This window comes from Brassica napus, chromosome A2, assembly GCF_020379485.1.
Source record: "Brassica napus cultivar Da-Ae chromosome A2, Da-Ae, whole genome shotgun sequence".
Lineage (NCBI taxonomy): Eukaryota > Viridiplantae > Streptophyta > Magnoliopsida > Brassicales > Brassicaceae > Brassica > Brassica napus.
This window is the reverse complement of record NC_063435.1, coordinates 19,880,077-19,901,748: the sequence shown is the minus strand read 5'-3', so window position 1 is coordinate 19,901,748 and position 21,672 is coordinate 19,880,077. Positions and strand designations below refer to the sequence as shown.

Sequence of the window (21,672 nt, the reverse complement as noted above, 5' to 3'; positions counted from 1 at the left end):
AGGCTAACTACATGAAAGTGCCTTTAAAGTTGGTATTGATCTGATGTGGCTTGCAACATTGCAGAGGTAAAGGTGGTGGTTCTAACGAATGGTAAGTCTCTATATTTTCAAACCTCTTCCACAAATTTGTTATATGTTTTGCTTGAGGACAAGCAAGATGATAATTCTGTAGGAGTTGATAGGTCCCAATATTTACCTATTTTATGCCATAAATTAGGCCATGTTTAGAGTTTTTATTATGTACTTGGAGTCTGTTTTAGGTCATTTACAGGTTCAGGTGTGTTTTGAAGCACTTTGGAGATTATGGAGCAAAATAGAGTTTAAAGAAAAAAAATAATCTGTTGCTGTGCAGAGAGAAGAGTCAAGATACGATGTGAACGTCGACCAATGTTGCCATGGGATCGACGGTAGTGTGAAGTGGAGAGACCAATGATATTTTCAAGAATTGCATTTTTCTCATAAGTTTCCCTATTTGCAAAGAAGCTCATGGACGTGTTAAACCGATTTATTTTTATTATGCCGCCACTGTTTGAGACTACGCTTACTTTTGGAACAGAAGGATTAGAATTGGAGAGAGAGAGAGAGATCTGAACTCCTTTAAAAAGAAGATTTTTAACTCCCTTTATAACTCTTGTCTATTCTATTTCATGCCATTTATTAGGATATGTATGATGTTCTCTATGCATATGTCTGAGTAATCCTTTGTTAGATTTAGGGTTCCTCAAGGGGTATCAAATGAATTATAAATCTGATAGAACTTCTAGGGAAATAAATCAGTTATTCGTCTTGTTGATCTTAATGCTATGTTTAGGACAGATCGTCTTTAACCTAGATTCTAGGATAATTGGGACATGCGAGAGCATGGTCATTTACTTGAACTGTAACTAGATGAACTAAATGACTAAGCACAGCGGGAGTTAGTTTAGGCGTTTGGTGAACATATCAGCATGGGTTTAATGCTTGTTTGAATTATTTGTATTCGCAGCGAGAGTTGGGATCTTAGAGTTTAAGCATTAGAACATCAGTACAGTGAGAGCTGATTGATCACTACATGAGTCTGAATTCGAGAAAGGTTTTATGAATTTTTCCTTGTCAATCTATGAGTTTACATTTCTATTGTACCTGCGAGTTTCCCTAAGTTTACCTTCCATCATCCTGATAACTACAATCAATATAACTCTCATTCCTGCTTACTGTTTTAATCATTACTATCTAGCATAACTGAGACAACTAAAATCTATTGTGAAATCATAGAGTCCTTGTGGATTCGATCCCAAGTCCTGCAATCAATCTCTTATTTGAGAGAGTTTCTCTATGGTAATTTGAGCATATCACAATGTAAAATTCTAAATCAAGGATGGATCTGCCTACTTTGTGCAGAAGGAAATAGTTACATATTAAAGCAAATGGATTGATGGTGGTCCTGATATTTCGGTTTTCTAAGGAAGGAAAAATAATAATTTTTGCAATGGCTGAAGAATGATATAAAAAATTGGGATAGGTACGCTTGAAATGTTGGTAAATGTATTGATGAGATTAATTTGAAGCTTTTAGTAATGAAAAGTCATGATTGTGATGTCATCATCCAATGATTTTTCTCATTTGCGTTTAGGAAACTACTTCCCAAAAATGTCCACATTACAATTTTAGTAATTAATCTTATAGTAGTTAATCTTAATTATTATTTTATATATGTTATTATCGACTAATTACTATTAATTTTTGTAGAAATAGCACTCTTATTTCGGATATCTTTACAAAGATACCAAAGAGCGAAGATGTTCTCATTCAAAATTAAAGAAAACATTGCGGTAAAGTTTTGCCTAAAGGGGTTTGAGAAACATCTGAAGTTTCTCTTGTTGCGTTAAAAGATGATATACATAACCAAGTTTTTGCACGAAGTAAAAAATTATTCATTGAATCGTTCGTTTTAGAAGATGATGTGGATTAAGATTTGATGTCAGTTGTTCCGCCAAATGATAAATATGTTTCAGAAGATGAGTTAGAAGTATTGTACTGATTCTAATTCTCAATCTGATTCAAGTTCCAAGTTAATTTTTCGTAAGTTCTTAAGTTTTAATAAATTAATGTAATAGAAATTAAAATATAAGATCTTGAGTTGCAATAAATTTTTATTATACATATGGTTTTAAGAAGATATACCATAATCAAAACATTAAATTCATCTAAACTCTAAACCACAAAGGCATATTTTTCTCTCCATATATTTTTTATATCTACAAAAAATTGTAATCTCCATAAATACATTTTTTTAACCCTATATAAACCATAAAGAATCCACAAACCCTAAATATACCCTATCAAAACCCTAAAGAAACCCAACCATAAAAATTGTTTTGGCTTCAACCCATTTACAAAATTTCAGTTTTGGCTCCAAAATTCATTCCCCAAAATTATTCACTTTTCCTCCTAAAACCTATCTCCCAGATTGGCTCAAAACCCATTTTCCCACAGACTCTAATTTCACTAAGTGTCAACAATTCTATTTTCTCTATAATCTCTCGTCTCGTCTCCCTCGTCGCTCTCCTTTCTTTAACAAACCTCACCTTGTCTATCTCTATGCATCTCGTTCTCTCTTCACAACGCTCCTCTTTGTTCATTTCTTCCTCGTCAACCACTTAAACAATCATGACTCCTTCCACCAAAACCTTTGACTGTCGTTAACCTTGGACCCCAGGATTGAATCTCCCTTGTAAGTAATTTTTCACATTGGGTTTTGCATGTTTGGTTAGTCTTAGGGGATTTTTCTGTAGGATCTTTGTGAGTACTACGAAACGATAGATAAGCCTGGCATTTACTATTGATTTGCAAGTATTAAGTTTGAAGGAGACGTTTTATTAGATCAAAGCGCTCAAACTACAATAGATTGGTATATAAACTCTAGTTTTAGTCGCCTAGATCTAATCTCCCCTTATATAGAAGTCTTAAGGTCGACCCGAGTCGGTTTGAGTAGGTTTAACTCTTCCATATTTGGAAATATGGAAGGTTCTCCATATAGGAAGTTTTCTATTTTCCGGAGGAAGGAGTGGTCTCTGGGACCGGTCCTGGAATATTTTCTAGCGGGGATCCAGAGCGTTCCCTAGCGGGGACCGAGGCATCTTCTAGCGGGGACCGAGGCATCTTCTAGCGGGGGACCCGGACACCGGTATCCTGCCTGGGGTCTGGAAGAATTCAATATCTGAGTATTTTTCCCAAGCAGTTACGATTTCGATTCACCTTTGGTTGCATGTTTACTTCGGTTTTTGATTTATTTAAGGTAAGGGTTTTGATTTATTTGGGGGTTTGGTTTCCATTTGGGTTAGGGTTAGATTTAAACACTGATTTGGCGTTAGGGTTTGATTCGGTTTATGATATCGATTTTCATTTTATTAAGGGTTGTGGTACGGTGTTGCTTAATTTTTTGGGGTTTCATTTCACTTTGGGCTTTCCATTTAATTTTGTTTGATGTAACTCTCCCAACTAATATAATCTTTCCTCTATAGTCTTTATATATATGCAATAGGGGAGACCCCAAATGAGAATCACGTCAATGCATTCAACTCCTTTTTTTTCTTCTATTAATTTTTATAAACTTTTTGAATATATTGCCAGAAAATATTCGTATGACATGGCTTACCTTACTAACAACTAACAACATTCATGGGATTACTTCGTGATATGGCTTACCTTACTTACCAACCTTACTTACACGGGATTACAGGGAAGCTAACACCTAGGATGTTCCCACTGAAAGTAGAAGTTTATCTAGAACTGTCGAAAGATTACTAAAAAACCATCATATATCCCTAATATATATATCGATTTAAACAAGATCTGAAAGATCGAGAGAAGGAAGATAGAGGAAAGCTATGACAAATGGACACCAAAACTATTGTGGCAATTTTGTGGAAAATACCACGAAAAGTATTGCATCATATTAATAGGTTACGAAAGATAATGTGACAATTTTGTGGGAAAATGTAAGAAAAATATTATTGACAATTTCCTAGAAAATTGCTACGAAAAAAATTGTGGCTATTTCTTGGCAAATTACTGTGAAAATATTTGTGGCTATTCCGTAGCAACTTGCCTTACAAATTTAAGTTAAAAAAAAAAAAAAAACTTGCCTTACAAATTACGTGCAAAACGTCACAATTTTTTCCATGATTTCATCGTCGTAGTGGCTTTTTACTACGATTTTTCCATTGTTTTGTTTTGTTACGCATTTCGTGTTTAATTTGTCATATAGTCACGAATTTTGGCTTATAGCCACGAAAACGTGGCTATAACACTTTTTACTAGTGTTTTTATCACCGACAAGCTTCCTCCACCGCACGGCTTGGATGGAGATACCTCCACTGATGTGGATCTATAAGCAAAAAACGCAGCAAAAACCTGAGGATACAACCCGTGAAGCCATACACCGCAGAGAGCCTACTCCACCATCGCCGCTAGATCTGACACCAAAGCCGAAAAACCGCAAGAATCTCCATAGGAAACTGAGCCAAACGACGAAAAAATGAAAAGGCAAGGCTCTATCACGTCATCGGCGGAGAACCCTCGCAGGAGAGGCAAGGAGAAGAAAAATATTGGTGTCCGCAAGATTAGAGAGAAACGAGAGATGAGAGAGAAGTTAAGATAAAATTTATCATCTGATGTGTTAAGCTTTTTTGGTTAAATTTTTATTATTATTATTAAGCATTTTGATAAAGGTTTTTCGAAAGTGATAGTTATCCATACCTATATATATTTTTTGCTTCACCGTTGTCCGTTGGTCTATAAAAGGTGGGTAATTTGATTCTCCGCCCTGAAGTGGGACGGGTTTATGACCCAAAAGTTAGGCTTTGTGATGTGGAGCTGACACTAACCAAGTATTAAACAGATCTCTAGCATTAACTACAAATAATTATAAAGTACAAAAATAATACCACTAAAGACAGAGATTTTAGCATTTGTTTGCATTTTGTAGTCGTCATGTTAGATTTTCAGTGTAAATAATAGTTTGTTTTGCAGTTAAAGCTTTTTTTTTTTTGAAACACAACATCATTCGTTCATTTAGAGTTAGGTAGAGGCCATAAAAGCCTCATTTACACTTAAAACCTGCTTTGCAAGCAGATCAGCGTTTGTGTTTTCTTCCCTAGGAATCCATCTAAAAGAAACAGATTCAAACGCAGCAGAAATACATAAGATATCAGCTACTACACCATAGATCTCCGGCGCCGGGCTCCTGTTGATAATGTTGTTGATTAGAGTTTTTGAGTCCGATTGGATACTCAAGCTCACAATACCACGGTTGCAGATTTTGAGGAGAGCTTCTCTTAGAGCGAGTCCTTCAGCCATTAAAGGTGAGCTCACATTGTTCTCAATCGCAGCGAAGGATGCGGTTTCATCATTTTGCGTTAATGTCCAGCCCATTCCTGCTCGTCGAGAGGTTGCATTCCACGCCGCATCCGTTTTAAGGGTGGTCTGATAGGTAGCCTGAGGATGTGGTCTACTCATCCGTTTCGCCTTCTCCGATGTGACCTGTCCGTCTTGCCACTCGCGTGCCATCATAATTGCTCTAGACAGAGAATCCTCTGTTTTCAATATCAGGTTGGAGAACATGAGCTTGTTTCTTGCAGTCCAGATTTCCCACATAATCCATGGAGCTAGGTGGCATCTGGAGATACCCGTTGGTGGCAAGCAAGGTTTCGCCCTTATGAGGTTCCAAGTCTCTCTTAAATCTACCATTCCGCTAAGATCAATGTCTCCCGTGAAAGGAGCAGAGTTCCAAAGTGCTTTTGCAAACTCACATTGAAAGAAAAGATGAATGATAGATTCAGGGTTACCACAGCGTTTACACCGGGCGTCGATAGGCATGTGTCTCTCTTGCAGCGTGGTGCCCACCGGGAGTGCTCCTCTCAGTGCCTTCCATATGAGCATTTTGATCTTTGGTGAGGTTTGTAAGTTCCACACTTCCTGATTCCAGTTCCCCTCCATCTCCCAGTCTGGATTGTTTGCTTCTTTAAATGCAGCATAATATCCTGACTTAGTGGAATACTCACCATCCTTTGTTCCCATCCAGCACAACTTGTCCTCAGCTCCTTTCTTGCTTGTTTTAATCTGTAGAATCTGTTCTTCTGCGTCTGGGCAGATTTCTCTAATTTTCCTTAAGTCCCAATCTGTCGAATTAGGAAGGAACAGAGTTGAGACTTTGCAAGTTTGAGAGTTTTCGGGAGCTGGTCCCATAAGTTGTTCCACTTTTGCCGTGCTCAGCCAAGGGTCCTGCCATAGGTCGATATGCTTTCCATCTCCCACCAGCCAGCCTGAGTTTCTTTAGATCAGATCACGACCAATTAAGATGCTCTTCCATCCATGAGATTCTGATGATCTGTTCTGACATTCTAGTAGGTTTCCTTCCGGACAATACTTTCCGAGAAGGACTTGCCCAAGTAGACCTTGAGGGTTGTTTATAATTCTCCAACTAAGCTTTCCTAAGAAGGCATCGTTGAAACTTTCAAAATCCCGTAAGCCCAGGCCGCCTTTTCCTTTCGGTTGTGCCAGTTTATTCCATGAAACCCACGCCATCTTCTTCTTTCCTGATCTGTCATCCCATAGAAAGCGAGTGACAGCTGATTGGATACGCTTAGTTATGGACATGGGGAGCTTGAAGCAGGTCATGGCGTGAGAAGGCATCGGGGAGAGCACGCTCTTTAGCATAACTAATTTTCCAGCCGACGATAAGAAACGATTCGACCAGCCGCTCGCCTTTTGTTTGATCTTGTCTACTATAGACGCAAACAGATCCTTTTTTCGACGTCCGAAATGTTCCGGAAGTTCCAAATATTTCCCCGCTCCTCCTTCTTTGTGTATTTGCAGATCGAGCTTGACCGCCTGTTTGAGAGAAGCAGGTGCTTTGTTGGAGAAGGTGATTGCCGATTTCTCAGCATTGATCAGTTGTCCGGACACAGACTCGTAGCGCTTCAAAATCCCTTTTAAAGCTTCCCTACTGTTCTTGTCGGATTTAAGGAAGAACATAGTGTCGTCCGCAAACAATAGATGGTTGATATAAGGGCTTCCTCGTGCCACTTGGATACCCTTGAGAGAACCATCTTCTTGTGCTCTATTACACAGTCCCGAGAGCACCTCACTACACAAAATGAATAGATAAGGCGAAAGAGGGTCTCCTTGGCGGATTCCTCTACTCGGGCGAACTCTTCCTCTAGGCGAGCCGTTGATGAGGAAAGAGTATGTAACAGATGAGACGCACTGCATAATCCAGTTTGTCACCTTCGAATGGAACCCCATTCTATGTAAAACAGCTCCAATAAACTCCCATTCGAGCCTATCATAGGCTTTGCTCATGTCTGTTTTGACCGCCAATGAGCATCGAATTTCCGCTTTAGAAGTTTTCAAGGTGTGGAGGACTTCATGAGTGATAAGAACATTATCTGATATCGCTCTCCCGGGCACGAAAGCGGACTGATTCACTGAGATAATCGAGTCGAGCAGGGGCTGTAGCCTCCTAGTGAGTAGTTTGGAGATTATCTTGTAGTACACATTGCACAAAGCTATTGGTCTTTACTCGGAAACTTTCTGTGGACTCGTCGTTTTTGGAATCAACCGGATATGAGTGTCGTTAATGCCCGCTGGAAGGGAGCCTGTTTCAAAGAATCCTTTGATCTCCTGAGCAATTTCCTCTCCAATTTCTGACCAGTTTGAGTGGTAGAAGCTAGCGGAAAAGCCATCCGGGCCAGGTGCTTTATCAGCATGGATAGAGAAGAGAGCGTCACGGATCTCCAAAGTGGAGGGTATCTCTATGAGTTTTGCATTCATCTCATCCGTAATCACTGGCTTGAGGGCAAAGTTAACTGTGTCTGTTCGGTCCCCCTCCGATGACTTGAAGAGGTCAATGAAGTAGCTGACAATTACCTTGGCTATATCCTCCTCTTTATACACTGGTTCTCCTGCTTCATTTTCGATAACAGAGAAGGCATTGGCTCGTCGTCTTTTCCTGGCTGAAGCGTGGAAGAACCCGGAGTTCCGATCGCCGAGACTCAACCACAACAGTCGACTCCTCTGCCTCCAGTAGGCTTCTTCAGCTTTATAGGCCTCTGTTAGCTCTGATGTGATATGGCTTATTAGGGCCGTATCGTTTCCAGTGCTGCACAGAGCCGCTTCGAGCTCTGTCTTTTTCACTTCAATGGCGAGTTTACTGTTTATTCCTTGGGCTTTGCTCCATTCTACTATAGCTCTCCGGACTCTAGTGATTCTATCGCTGATTGGCATGCCCGCGGCTTCCTTCCAGGTTTCTGCGACCAGCTTCTTCACTTCCTCATTGTCTTTGAGTCTCCGATCGTATCTGAATAAGCCCTTTCTTCTTTTCCTCTCCGGTTCGAAAACAGATAGTAATGGCTTGTGGTCTGACCCCTCAAAAGCTAAATATTGACATCTAGCCGTGGGGAATGTTGCTGTCCAGTCACTGTTTGCTACCGCTCTGTCGAGTCGGCATCTTACAAAATGTTCTCCACGTTGGCCCCGCCAAGATAACAGGTCACCCGAGTGTCGAAGGTCGTAGAGATCTCCTTCCGAGAAGAAAGATCTAAGATCACTGAACGATCCTTCTGGCCTTTCAGGGCCTCCACTTTTTTCGTTTGAGTTGAGGAGATCATTAAAGTCACCTGTGACAAACCACGCTTCATCTCGAGAAGTAGCATTTGCGAGTAATTGGTTCCATTGTGTTCTGCGTGTATTTCTATCAGTGTTGCCATACACAAACGAGGCAAAAAATTTCTTCCCTTCATAAGATATACTCATTTCAATACAGTTTGCATCAGAAGAGGTAACATCTAGGATAATAATTTTTTTTCCAGAGCAGAGCCAGACCTCCTGCTCCATGTCCTGTCGGAGGAACGAAGTGGTGATGTTCATAGTCTAGATGATCCAGTCGCTGTAGGATCATCTCTGTGGGATTTTTGGTTTCCATAAGGAAGATTATATCTGGATCGTTTTGCTTCTTTATCTCTCCCATGCGATGAACTGTCAGGGGGTTCCCCAACCCCTGACAGCTCAATATCGCTAAGGAACTGTACTTGGTGGAACATGAAAATCCACCGCCTTCTTTTTTCTTGGTAAGTAATCCCTTAGCAGTTGGTTATCCGAGCCTTGTGCTTCATTTTCTTGTTCTGCAATTGTTCTGGAATTTGTTCTCTGTTTCTTAGCTTTGGGGATTCTTGCAGAAGTTCCGGTCTCTGGCATCAGCTTCTTCTTGCAATGAGGAGGTTTAGATTGTTGGGTAATTCTCCTCCTTGGATTGGCGCCCGTGATAGTCCTCGGGCTAGCCAGCACCCTTCTTTTACCCGGAGGTCTGCCTGGTTTTCTTTTCACAGTTGCCACTGTTTCTTGGTTTGATCCTTGGCCCGTTTCAGTGTTTGGTGGTCCCAGCCTGAGAGTTACATGTACCCGCTCCTGATCCGCTTCAGGTTGATGTCCTATCGATAGTCTTTGGGTGGCAGGGATTCTCTCTTGGCTAGTCTCTGTCGATAGTGGGAGGGATAGTCGTTGAGTGGCTGGGAGACGCTCCAGGGATTGAGCTCCCTGAGCAGGTGGACTTGTTATAACAGTAGCCTGCGTGGCTCGAACCATATTCACTGCCGTCTCCTCTATTTCTCCATTTTCCTCAGCTTGTCTACACCTTTCCTTGCGAGCTGCGCTTTCAACAGGGTCAGCACAACTTGAGTATATGTTTATTACATCTCTTAGTTCACCCATAGCTGTTTCTACCGCCTCCTTAGATAAGTGGTCGGGAGACTTGTCTTCTAGAGGAACCCCTCTTGAGCTACCAAGCTGATATTTTGAGGAATTTGACTCCTCACGTCTTACTTCTTCACGAGGTTTGACTATCTCACGATAGTATGAGTGTGATCTCTGTGAGAGAGATCTATGCTCTTTCCTGCGGGAATTTGCTTCCCCTTCTCTTCCTGTGTTGAGTTGACCTTCTTTCGACGCCCTTGGTGCCACATATCTAGGGGGTCGCCTTTGCACTTCTCCTCTGGCAGTTCGGTTGTTTCGCTCACCTCTGGAGTCCTTGGAGTTAAGATAGTTATCTCTCTCATGGCGTCTGTCATAACGCCTCTCAAGTGAGTATCTTGTTTCTCCTGTAGACAGACTCTCCGCATTACTTCTTGAAGAAGTGAATCTGAAAGGCATGTTTTGATTTGGTCTCAGTTCCTCTCTTTGGGGCTGGTTTGGCCTCAGCTCCGCACTTTCACCCTTTGCACAGTCGCGTTCAGCCTGAGTTCTCTTCTGTGCTTTTGCTTCCAAACAATCTTTTAGTTCATGGTCCAATTTGAAGCAGCATGAACAGTGTCTCTCCAATCTCTCATAAACCAGTTTAACTGGTTCTTCATCTCCATTAGAGTACTCAATAACCGACTCTGTTATAAGGGGAAGCCTCCCATTAACATGAACTCGCATCCTAGCTGCAATGTTAGTGATCTCCACAGATTCCACATAACCTATGTCCTTTCCAAGACTTCTGATAGTATCATCCGTCCAAAGGTGGACCGGGATCCCTTGCACCTTTATCCAAAAAGGAATGAGAGATGGGAAGGTGGGGGAGACTGTAGGTTCCCACCGTTGTAATATAATCATCCAGCGAGCGTAGTGGTATGGTCGCTTGTCCAGGACCGCCTGAAGATCCTTTTCGGTATCAAATTGAAATTTGAAAACTCCTTGACCTAGGTCCACTCCCAAGATGGGGTTTTCAGTTCTCCAGTGGTCTGTAAAGAAGGGGATAAGTCTCCACACCTTCTGAATCGATGGGTTGGTAACTCGGCCAATCAGAGTAAGAGAATGCTTCTCTAGGTGGGACGAGTTTGCAGGAGCTTGCACTCTCACACGAGCTGTTCTTGGTGGTTCGTAGTTGTCCGCAACCACCCCCTTCTCTTTCTCGGCCGCAGATAGTCTTCTTGCCATCGAGTAATCGGAATTCAACCAGTATATCGATTGAAACCACCACAGCGTGCAGTAGTTTGTTATAACCAACAGGGAAGTTCAGCTCTAACCTCTTGCAGAAAGAGAAGAAAGGTTCAGAGCACTTTGGTTTTAGATTTCTTACTTCTTGACCGGAGCCCCAGTCATACTGAACAGAATCTCGGTGTTTTTCTCGTGGCGGCGGTCCCTCCGACGAAGGTCGGGGGAAGAACCCGGTGTACTAAAGAGCAGAGCTTGAAGAGACCGGTGGACAAACTCCCAAAAAGGAGAATATTTTGAAAATGCAGGTCGAAAGCAGGGTACCTTTTACCATAAAGGTGAAAAAACAGGGGAATAACCGGGGGGTATTAACTTTGCTCGACTTTTGTGTCTGGGAGAGATTTTTTACTTTTATTAATACACCGTATTTGCAGTTAAGCTTTTACAGCGAAGTTTATGAACACCTTAACTTACAATAAAAGTTACAACTAATCGAAAATTCGGAATTTCTCATCCTCTTCTTTCGACTCCCTCTGATGCTCTCAGTACTATCTTTATCATTTTGTTATACCACGAAAGCTAAATCTCAATAAATAACCTAAAAGGTGCGTTTTATCAGTGCGTAGAAAAGTGCTAACTTGCATATGAAAACATCACTTTAAAGTTTTTTTTTGTAACTTAATATATATCCAACAAGTTCCAATTCTATCTAATACACATATGTCATTGTGTTGGTCCTTTATTTATTAAATGTTTGTGTTTTATGTTCAATGGGTCGTTTAAAAAATTGTAGGCCATGCATGGTTTGCCCATAGATGTTTCGTTTAGCCACTGAAACAGAAAATTAAAGTGCAAACCATGTCACGGGTCAGTCTATTAAAGTGGTAATAGATTAGAGAGAACATAGATTTGAATTATTATTTTTATAGTAATCACTTTTTCATATTGCTATTAGACAAAGATTGGGATATATGGTGGAGGATGATGCACTTTGGACTATTCTTTGACTATATTTTATACACTTTTAGACTACGAATTATACATCCACACGTTTCAAGCCCCATAACCTCTCTCTTTCTCTCTTCCTTTCTGTCAACTTTAGCTCTTTAAATATTTCTCTCATTCTTTGCTTCTTGGTTACATTAAACATTTTCTCACTCTCTCAAACCACACAAAGAGACACACAGCGAGTAAACTAACTTAAAGCTATGAACAAGCAAGGTTTCAAGACACTTAAGTTTAGGAGATGGGGAAAGCGAATCGGAAGCTCAACAACAGCTTCCGCGACGCTACGAAACTCAGAGGAAAGAAGAACGATTGTGGCGTTTGCGTTCTCATGTTGTGGAAAACCTCCTCGCGTTCTCCTGAAGCAGTTTGTTTGGAGGTTGAAATCACGTTTAAGGTGGTCGCGGAAGAGTGGTAGTAATAATATCCAGTGTAGGTATGATCTCCGGAGCTATCATCTGAATTTCGATGACGATTGGTCTTTTTAAACAAATTGTTATTATTATCTTTTGAGCCTTTTTTATTTTCATATTACGTATATACTTAAAGTCTCAATCTTATATAAAAAGCATTTCAATAATATTCGTGTACGTTCTTTTTTCATATGCTTAATTTTGTTTCTTACGAAAAGCTTTGTATATATTTGTTGAACAAAATGCTTATCAAATATATAAACAAAATCGTATATCTTAGAAAAATTATCAATGCTTCTGAGACTAAATATCAACCAACCCGATATGTCAACCTCCATTATCACCAAGACGCTTGGATACAATCAAATCACTGCATAAACCGAGGATGCAATCAGATACTCTCTGTGATTATGTTGTGTTGTTCCTTTATGAGATGTTTTTGTTCTATGTTAAAATGGTCGTTTAAAAACCTTGATTTGCCTATAGATGATTTTGTTTAATTACCTACTAAAACATAAAACTAAAGTGCAAAAACATGTCACGGTGGTATAAGTCTATTAAAGTGGTAATAGATTATACAGAATTGAATACTTTTTATAATACTAATTTTTTAACAACAAACTTGTCGGCAATTAACTTCTTCATATTAGTACAAAAAATTGGATTAGGGTGGAGGATGATGCACTTTGGACTATTCTTAAAGTATACGTGCCCCAACAAAACACAAGTGTGAAGATCCATGCCTATACTTACACTCTGCCTAATCATACCTTCACTAATAAATTTTCTAATTTACATATATGAACTACAAAGTCATCGATTAGGCAAAAAAAAAAACTACAAATTCGTCGAAACTCCTACATTCACACACATGGTGGTATTTGAACCGTTAAAAGTCCCGATATATATGGATATTGGATTATAAAGTAGTTAAAATGACGCTTTGTTTTTTAAGAAATAAATCATATAAAAATGTTCAAACCTTGTTTGTTATCATGTGCAATTTAAATTTTTACAAGTTTTTATGTTTAGGTACGGTGTGTAAAGATAGGCATGAATCTTCATACTTGTGTTTAGTTGGGTGAAAGGATTGGCCGTTCGCCAGTTTATATATATTATAAACACGTTATAAACCGCATAATCTATCAACTTTAGCTCTTTAAATATTTCTATCATTTTTTACTTCGTTACATTTACATTTTCTCACTCTCACAAATCGCACAGAGAGAGACGCAGAGAGTAAACTAAGTTAAAAGCTATGAGCAAACAAGGTTTGAAGAGACTTCAGTTTCAGAGATTGGGAAAGCGAATTGAAAGCTCAACGACGGCTTCAGCGAGGCTAGGAAATTCAGAGGAAAGAACGATCGTGGCGTTTGCGTGCTCATGTTGTGGAAAACCTCCCCGCGTTCTCGTGGAACAGTTTATTTGGAGGTTGAAAAAGCGTTTTCGGTGGTCGTGGAAGAGTGGTAGTAATAATATTCAGAGTAGCTATGATCTCCGAAGCTATCATCTGAATTTTGACAAGGGTTGGTCTCGTCAACGGTGATTTTGATCAAACCGAAATTATTATTGTCTTTTGAGCCTTTTTATTTTCATTTTTTTGTATATAGTTAAAGTTCCAATCTTATATAAAATAACTTTTGATAAATTTCTTATGAAAAATATCAATGCTTCTAAGACTAAATTCTCTAGTTATTAGAGAAAATAATCTCATGCTTCCTTTGAGATTGACAAAAGAAAAATTCATACTCTCATGTGTCTCTTCCAATTAAAAGTTGTAGGTTTTTTTTTTGCTTTTTAGTTTCATGTGTTGAAATTTCAATGTAAATTTGATATTTCATTTCTTAGTTTACAAATACCTGCTAAAATAAATATGGAGGTTATATTTGAACTATGAAAGAAATTAATGGGAATTTCAGTTTTACCACAAATTTGACAATATACTTTTCAAATTTATCCTTATAAGATAACCATTTTCATAAATACCTTCAAGTTGTGATGAAAAAATAAATTAAAACCCTCTTAAATCATTTGTAATATTTAAAACAGTTTATAAACATTTGTAGAAGTATATAAAACTCAACCATGCTCCTTAAATATTAAACCTTAGACAATCTAATTTATTAAAAGGGGAGTAAAAAAATTAGATTATTCATTATTTTACCATTTATTTACAATGACATGTCATTGAGATATTTATTGAACCTATATTTAAGTATGATTGTTTTTTCCTAATTTAAATTAAGATTTTATTAATCGAATCTTAACCAAAATATATTTTCCAATAGATTTATTCTGATATTAAATTAAATTTATTGGAAAACCATACATGCCATTAATATATTTTGTATTAACGTATTAAATTCTGATATTTATTCGTAATAAATAATAAAGTAAAAACCACATATCATAATAAATTTATATGATATATAAATAAAATATAAAATAAAATAATTTATGAAACATTGTGATATAATAAACGATTAAAATAACCAAAGTATAATTATTAAAAGTAATAAATAAAATTGTTATTTTTAAAAATGTTATACTAACAATTAGTTAATACATTTTATTACAAATATATATTATACCATTTCGTACAAAAAAGAATTAAAATTGAAAACAAATATTCAAACGGTCACAGGTCAAACTCTAAGAATAAACAATAACAGCGCGGAATAATTTGTTTTAACTAATTCATTTTAATAAAAATCATAATTCCAAAAAAAAATTAAATTATTTTATTTATTTTAAGGGGTGCCAAAATTTTGGAATTAGAAAGATATATGACCCAACCCTACTGTTTTAGTATGAATAATTGAAATTCATATCATAATATTTTATTAAAAGTTTAATTTTATTTTTTTTTTAACTGTATAGTTTACATTTTAATCTAAATTTATGAATAGAATGTGCAAATTTATTTTGTGATATACATTCTTGTTTGTGAAAAATAATTTAAAATATATACTACAATGCTTTGGAGTAAAAGCGAAGAAATATATGACTTTAAAAATTATGAAATTATCTGCAAAAATGGTAAAAAAATTAAAGAAAAAAGAAGACCATACATGTTGACTATAACATTATTTTGTTCAGAAAAACCATAAACGTTTGAAAATATGGTTAATGTTAAGAATATTTACCATTAACGATGTAGAAACAAATTTTTACGCATATAAAAATGAAAACAAACACCTGTGTGGTTGTGCGCGTCTGGTTAAGTAATCATTAAATATTTAACCCAAATGTTATACTGTTTTTAATTGAATGTATTTTCGAAAAGTGGTAGTAGGTATTTCTAAACATTTCTAGAAATAATGAGTGTAGTAATTTACAAATGAAAAGGTACTAGAGAGGTGTTAAATATAATATCCACTATTATAACTTTACAACTAGTGTCTGAAAACGTGTAAAAAATCATAAAACATACTGAAAGATGGTGTGCAATTTTTTACACCAAAATATGGTGTATAACTAACTGAACTTAATTTTGTTATTTCCTACCTGTTCTTTAAGTTAAGATTTTCTGAGAATTGAATATGAAAATGACTACTTTCGAAATTACAATTTTTATTAGATGAAAATCTTGAAATCAAAGTAGAAATCATCACTGTCATGAATTTCCAAAAGTTATAATCCAACAACACACTAATACAAATCAATAGCTCTTCTGTCGTCATCACAATTTAAATGGGCCTGCTTTCCTATCTACATGAAACGCATCGTTTTGGGTCGTTCATGTACCGTTATGTTGTTGGGGGATTCAAGGAAGAAGGATGCTCTCTGTAATGAAAGAGCTACGATATCATCGAGTTATTCAACTCGGGACTCTAAACGAATTGCGATGATACCCTAACTTGGGATCTAACGCCGCCAGAATTGAATGGAAAGATCGAAACTTGGAATCAGACAATGGCTTTAACAGGTAACTCGTTTGCTCATAGCTTGGCATCTTGATGCTGTATGTTTATGCCAGGTATGTCCCAACATACAGTGTGTTTTGGAAGTGAGTTTCATGTTCTGCGTTTGTTGTTGTTGGAGCAGAGTCCTGGTGTTGTGACCTTCCTACTATAATGGATGGGTACTAAAAAACGTTACTTCCTCTAAATGCAAGTTGAATCCAACCGTTGTTTCTTCATCTGGCGATCGAGAAAGTCCTCTTGAGACCTCACAACAGAGACTCGGTGGGTAAAACCGTTTCAGAACAGCTTGCGGTTTAAAGCGGTGAAAACTGTACATATCTAAAAATGAGAGCATGATGCAGCACAATTTAAAGTATCATTTTGTAATGTAATAAACTCTGATCATGTCTTGAATTTAGACTTTTCTTACCTTCACAGCCATATATATACAGAAAAGATAAGCTTTCCACAAGTAATCTCCTGGGAGGTCTACCTTTAAGTTGAGATCACTTATTTTCTAAATTATGCATATGTAGAGACAGGGAGACATGTTTTATAATGACAACCCAAAGCCATAACCATACATAGATAGAGCAGATTTTAGATGGTCAAACCAAAGCCAGAGCTATTAGAACCTAAGTTACGATATACAGTAGAGCTTGTTTGCCTTTGATGAATAGACAACAACACAGAGCTTTTGGAAAGTTGGCAATTCATTCACAAAAAGAGTGGGACACCAAACATCCTCAAAAAAAAAACAACAACACTGTGAGCTCTTATGCTCTCTTCTTTGCCTTCTTGCTTTCTGCACCACCACAGAACTAATGTTAGTTGCAAGAAAAGTAAAAGTCAAGAGTTCATGTATAGAAACTGATAGAAAACTTGTAACCGCCAAAACCAAGGAACGAGACTATTAATTAAAAATGTTTTGATGAGATTACTCACTGCTTATCCGCTTAACATTCCGACAGAACTCGCTACCACATTGACAATGGAACGGAAGCGTGGGATAAACATGATCGTTGAACTCGACGCCATAATCCTGCAGGTTAAGTCTAACACTTCTTAGACCGAAGCACAACAACAAAAACCCTAACTATGAAATTTTCTAAAAGAAACAAATATGTATAGAAGCAGTTGAAGAAACTTCTAACACACCCATGTTAGTTCTTCCAGCGCCTCGATGTCTCTTGTTGTGAAGAACGCGAGCTGGAAAAAAAAAACACACAGATTAGCTTCCCGTTATACAAAGACTTATGCAAGCAAGGGATTAGATAATAAACCAGGGTTAGTTTCATTACATGATAGTAGTTAAAGTCCATATTCTCCACATGCACTGGGATGTCAATCAAATTTGCATCTGAGCATCTGAACATATGCATATATATAACATAAAGGTTATAAAGTAATGAAATGGCCAAGACCAAAGAAACATAAACCCATTTTAAGAGATTGTGCTCGTAGAGGCAGGCCCCCTTTTACCTGTGATTGATAAACCTTGAAATATTTCCATAATGCATTCCATCAAGGCAAAGAGCTTTGTCGACACCTGAAGCTTCTTCAGAACCCCAGTGTGCATCCAATATTACCGGAAAGGTAAGCTTCTCCGAGCTACGTTTGATCAACTCCGAAATGGTCAATATTTCTCCAGCAAACTCACAGACAAATGCTCCTTTAGGCAGCTTTTCTAGAGTCCTGAGTCCCCAACCTCTCCCATTGGGCGTGAAAAACACCTGATTCATAGAATTAAAGAAATCCTTATGTCCAGGTTTAAAAGAAACTATCAACCAGAACTGAGATATGATATTAAAAAGTGAACTTTGGCAAAATAATTAAGGCAAGAACCTGCAGCTTGTTATGAATGCCATGTTGGACGACTCGGTTGCCACATTTGTTGATACAGCCACAATTGATCCAACATTCTTTAATAGCCTTCCTCTTTAGATGCCCCTTGCACGGTTCCAGAATCTCTATGTTTTTAGCCTTCTCCAACGGACATTCTTTGCAAAATTGCAACACATGTTTCTGCGGGTCACGTGCCTCAGAGACACACTCTTCCAGGAAATCATTCTGCAGGAGGCCATCTTTTGTGTATGACGGGAAGCCACTAAGTGCAGTTGCACAACTGCATGCCACTGAAGGAGCCAAGCAATCTCCACAGCAAGAGGAGCAGCGTTGGTCATCATCCCTCATGTTCCCAACTGAAAACTTCACTGAAGCATCTAGATAGACGTAGCTTTGGGGTATGTATCGAAAGGGTGGAGGAACCTTGCTATTGACTTCATTCACCCAGGGAATCTCAAGAGTTTCTTTTCCAAGAGTGACATCATTAATGCTGCTTATCAATCTAAAATCATCCGCAGAGATCTGGCACTCTGGAACTACTACTAAACCCTTGGACTCACCAGCTTCTCCCTTTTCTTCAACATTCGTCGGCAAGTTCTCTAGCGACTGGTTGGCTGCAGGTTTCTTCAACACATCAATATTCGTCGCGAGAAACGGCAATGTTTCTGGCGAATGGCTGGCTGCGTTTTTTGATAGTTCGAGGAAGCAAGTAACGATGTCGCCCATAAAACGACCTACAGAGAAGTCAGGGTCGAGTATTTTGTAAGAACGGAGACACTTATCCTCCATTGCTCTTCGCAGTTCCTCCATAGTGGGTACACGTAGATTGGATCCTCCAGTTGCAGGGGCAAAACTCAGATTAATCTTCACTTCACCCGTCTCAGAAGAAGCTAATTCAAGTGTCGAAGATTCTTCCAGGGTTGTAGCCAGCCTCTGCTCACTATATCTCTCAATAGTTGTACGAGGATCGTCACCATGTCCATTTGTTTCTAAGGAATTCAGAGAAACACACCAAGAGACGTTACATATCAGTTTTTGAACAACAGAATAAGCAATGCAAGGAAGAGTAAGCTAACCAGCATCAGCGTTATTTTCGGTTGGTTGAGGATGAAATGGTAATGAGATAGTAGTGTCTTCGTCATGAGTTGTGTGCTCTTCTAAATTGGGACTTCCCAAGTCGGGATTGTTCGAAGCCCCTGAAGCAGAGACTCCTTCACTTCTGCGTCGCAGCCTCTTTAAAGGGGGTTCAAGCTCATCTTCATCTTCCTCGAGAGACTGATAATAAAACATGAAAGAAACTGAATAAATGCAAGAACTTGAAGAAAACTTACTCTATCAAAACTGGCATACTTCAAGCGCCTTCTTCTTTCCTCTGTCAACTTCCGCAGCCTGAAAGTTTTGATCAACAACAAAGCTAAGAATGACAACAGAGCAATAAAACAGAAAAGAAAGAACATACGCTGCTTTCAGCTTCATCTCCCTTCTTCTCCTTTCCTTTTACTTCTTCAGTGGCCTACATATGTTTATATCAAGGACATAACAAAGCAAGTGATATAAATAAATAAATAAAAATGAGAGTGGATCAATGTGACAAGAAAGGTAGAGATACATGAGACTCTTGGCTGTCGAAGATAGCATCAGCGAGAGCCCTGTAGTTGTCCTCGGCTATCAACTCCCAGTTCTTGTCGTAAAGGATGAGAAGGTTCTTCAAGACCGGCTTCACTTGCGCATCCGTTATTCCAAGATCATTCATAGCTTTGAACGCTCTTTTGACATGCGTATTTGGTGCCATGCTCTTTATGGTCACAAAGCTCTGCAACGGTTAAGCAAAACACAGACTCAAGCAGATCAACATTACAAAACCAAGAAACCTAGCAAACGCGATTAGCAGCGAAACGCTGAGGAACGGGCATGCGATCACAAACGCACAACGAAACCCTAAAAAAAAAACTGGAAGAGCTTACCAAAGAGTGGTGAGGGTTAGGGTTTAATGAAAGGTCAAAGGAGTGAAGGGGTTTTGACTGCTTAGCTGTAGAATCGTGGCCTACAAAATCCAACGACAACGCCGGAGAGCCAATGTCGGCGTCGGCAGCAGAGTAATGAGTCGGCGCGTGAGAACACGCGAGGACTGTACGACAGGTGCTTCCCCACTTGCTCGTACTGCTAAATCTTGGACTCTGAGACTTTCTGTTCCTGATGACGTCTGTTGAAATCCCCACTCCTTTATTCTGATTCTCCTCTTGATGGGCCGGGCTAATAGTTGGTTTAACCGGGCCTAGATAAAAATGACCGTCGAGAATCCCTAACGATTCAGTGTTTAATTAGAAAACGGTTTCAATCATCCGTCTGCACTCTGCAGTAACGCTTTTTCTTTATTTGTAAAACAAATTTTAAAAGTCTCCAAACTGAAAAAAAAAAAAAAAAAAGAATGGGATATTGATAGTGCGATATTATTTGCGTGTTAATTTGAGAAAATCTAACTGAAAACTCTTTGTAGTTAAGGAATGTTTTTGTTTTTGGTTTTTAGCTTTTAGATTTTGGTCTTTAATTGTCGGTTTAAATTTTACCGTAGATTTTAATTTTTGAAATAACTTGAATGGTGATTTTAGATTTTAAATTTTAGAATGAAAATAGTCAAAACATATAAATAAATAGAAAATCATAAATTATATATCTGGCATAGTTATATTACTCATTTAAAACTATTTTTTTTTATAAAAAAAAACCTCCAAAAATATACATTTACCTTCAATCATATATAACCTACATATCCAAAAATAAGTTACTTTCGAAAATAAAAAAATTGTCCTTTTATTTTATTTTAATTAGATATTTAGTTGTATTTATATATTTATAGAGTGATAGTATAATTGTTATTTACATCTTTAATGAAACATTTTTTGGTTATTTTTCTATTTGTGTGATCTGTTGTTTTAAAAAAAATTCTAGGTCTTTATGAAATACCTTACCTACAATATATTATACTTTCTTTTTAAAAAATAATATTTATTATTATTATCCGTATTTCAATAAAAAATATTTGCTATTATGTAGATCCAGTTTAATTTAATCTCCATATAGAGTTCAAATTTAGAAATAAAACAAAAATTATTTAAATAGTATTGTTACACAATAATGTTTTCAAAATAAATTTTATTAAATAATAACAAATTTCTAAAATGTTTATAGTAATATTTTTTTGATCAAATAGTAATAATATTATAAACTACATAAATATAGCTATCGTAAAGTTAGATAATATATAACACTAAATTACATTAACTTTTTTTTATGGTCATATCTAAATTACATTACCTATTGATAAATTTTGTGATACAAACTAAAATATTTTAGTATAAAATAAAAACCCGCACGGATATACGGATCAAGATCTAGTTAAATTTTATTTTAAGAGAAGAAAAGTCAATTATTTTGTTAACAAAATTTTGATTTACATACGAACCTGGATTTGGCCGGTTCATTCGATCGTCGGTTTTCAGATTTTTAACGGTTTAATACGGGTTTTAAACCGGTTCAGCTTTAACTTGGTT

General features: G+C 37.6%; 3 protein-coding genes and 1 long non-coding RNA gene across 4 annotated transcripts; 3 read left to right on the top strand and 1 right to left on the bottom strand.

The window, feature by feature from the left end:
- The first annotated feature begins 12,103 nt into the window (after positions 1 to 12,103).
- On the top strand, positions 12,104 to 13,217 carry LOC106409328. Its single transcript, XM_013849977.3, has one exon. The coding sequence runs from the start codon at positions 12,162 to 12,164 to the stop codon at positions 12,444 to 12,446; it is 285 nt and encodes a 94-aa protein (XP_013705431.1). The 5' UTR covers positions 12,104 to 12,161; the 3' UTR covers positions 12,447 to 13,217.
- LOC106409327 lies at positions 12,156 to 14,019 on the top strand. Its single transcript, XM_013849976.3, has 2 exons — positions 12,156 to 12,394; positions 13,596 to 14,019. The coding sequence occupies exon 2, from the start codon at positions 13,630 to 13,632 to the stop codon at positions 13,915 to 13,917; it is 288 nt and encodes a 95-aa protein (XP_013705430.1). The 5' UTR covers positions 12,156 to 12,394; positions 13,596 to 13,629; the 3' UTR covers positions 13,918 to 14,019.
- Positions 14,020 to 14,850: 831 nt separating this feature from the next.
- On the top strand, positions 14,851 to 16,748 carry LOC125588264. The gene is made up of 2 exons (XR_007324643.1): positions 14,851 to 16,299; positions 16,351 to 16,748. It is a non-coding gene; the product is annotated as an uncharacterized LOC125588264 (long non-coding RNA).
- A 63-nt stretch (positions 16,749 to 16,811) lies between these two features.
- Positions 16,812 to 20,320, bottom strand: LOC106406969 (probable inactive histone-lysine N-methyltransferase SUVR2). Its single transcript, XM_013847731.3, has 11 exons — positions 20,086 to 20,320; positions 19,731 to 19,934; positions 19,581 to 19,634; positions 19,472 to 19,510; positions 19,198 to 19,396; positions 18,122 to 19,110; positions 17,759 to 18,009; positions 17,578 to 17,644; positions 17,435 to 17,485; positions 17,222 to 17,318; positions 16,812 to 17,081 (listed from the first exon to the last, which is right to left on the bottom strand). Exons 2-11 carry the CDS (start codon positions 19,911 to 19,913, stop codon positions 17,053 to 17,055), a joined length of 1,959 nt encoding a protein of 652 aa, XP_013703185.1. The 5' UTR covers positions 19,914 to 19,934; positions 20,086 to 20,320; the 3' UTR covers positions 16,812 to 17,052.
- Positions 20,321 to 21,672: the final 1,352 nt, after the last annotated feature.

Excerpts from the sequence above, each read along its gene's own strand:
- LOC106409327 (XM_013849976.3), top strand. The coding sequence starts at position 13,630 with ATGAGCAAACAAGGTTTGAAGAGACTTCAGTTTCAGAGATTGGGAAAG.
- LOC106409328 (XM_013849977.3), top strand. The coding sequence starts at position 12,162 with ATGAACAAGCAAGGTTTCAAGACACTTAAGTTTAGGAGATGGGGAAAG.
- LOC106406969 (XM_013847731.3), bottom strand. The coding sequence starts at position 19,913 with ATGGCACCAAATACGCATGTCAAAAGAGCGTTCAAAGCTATGAATGAT. Across the intron at positions 19,635-19,730 it reads TCGACAGCCAAGAGTCTCAT|GCCACTGAAGAAGTAAAAGG; the intron begins GTATCTCTACCT and ends AAACATATGTAG. Across the intron at positions 18,010-18,121 it reads GCATTCATAACAAGCTGCAG|GTGTTTTTCACGCCCAATGG; the intron begins GTTCTTGCCTTA and ends TCTATGAATCAG.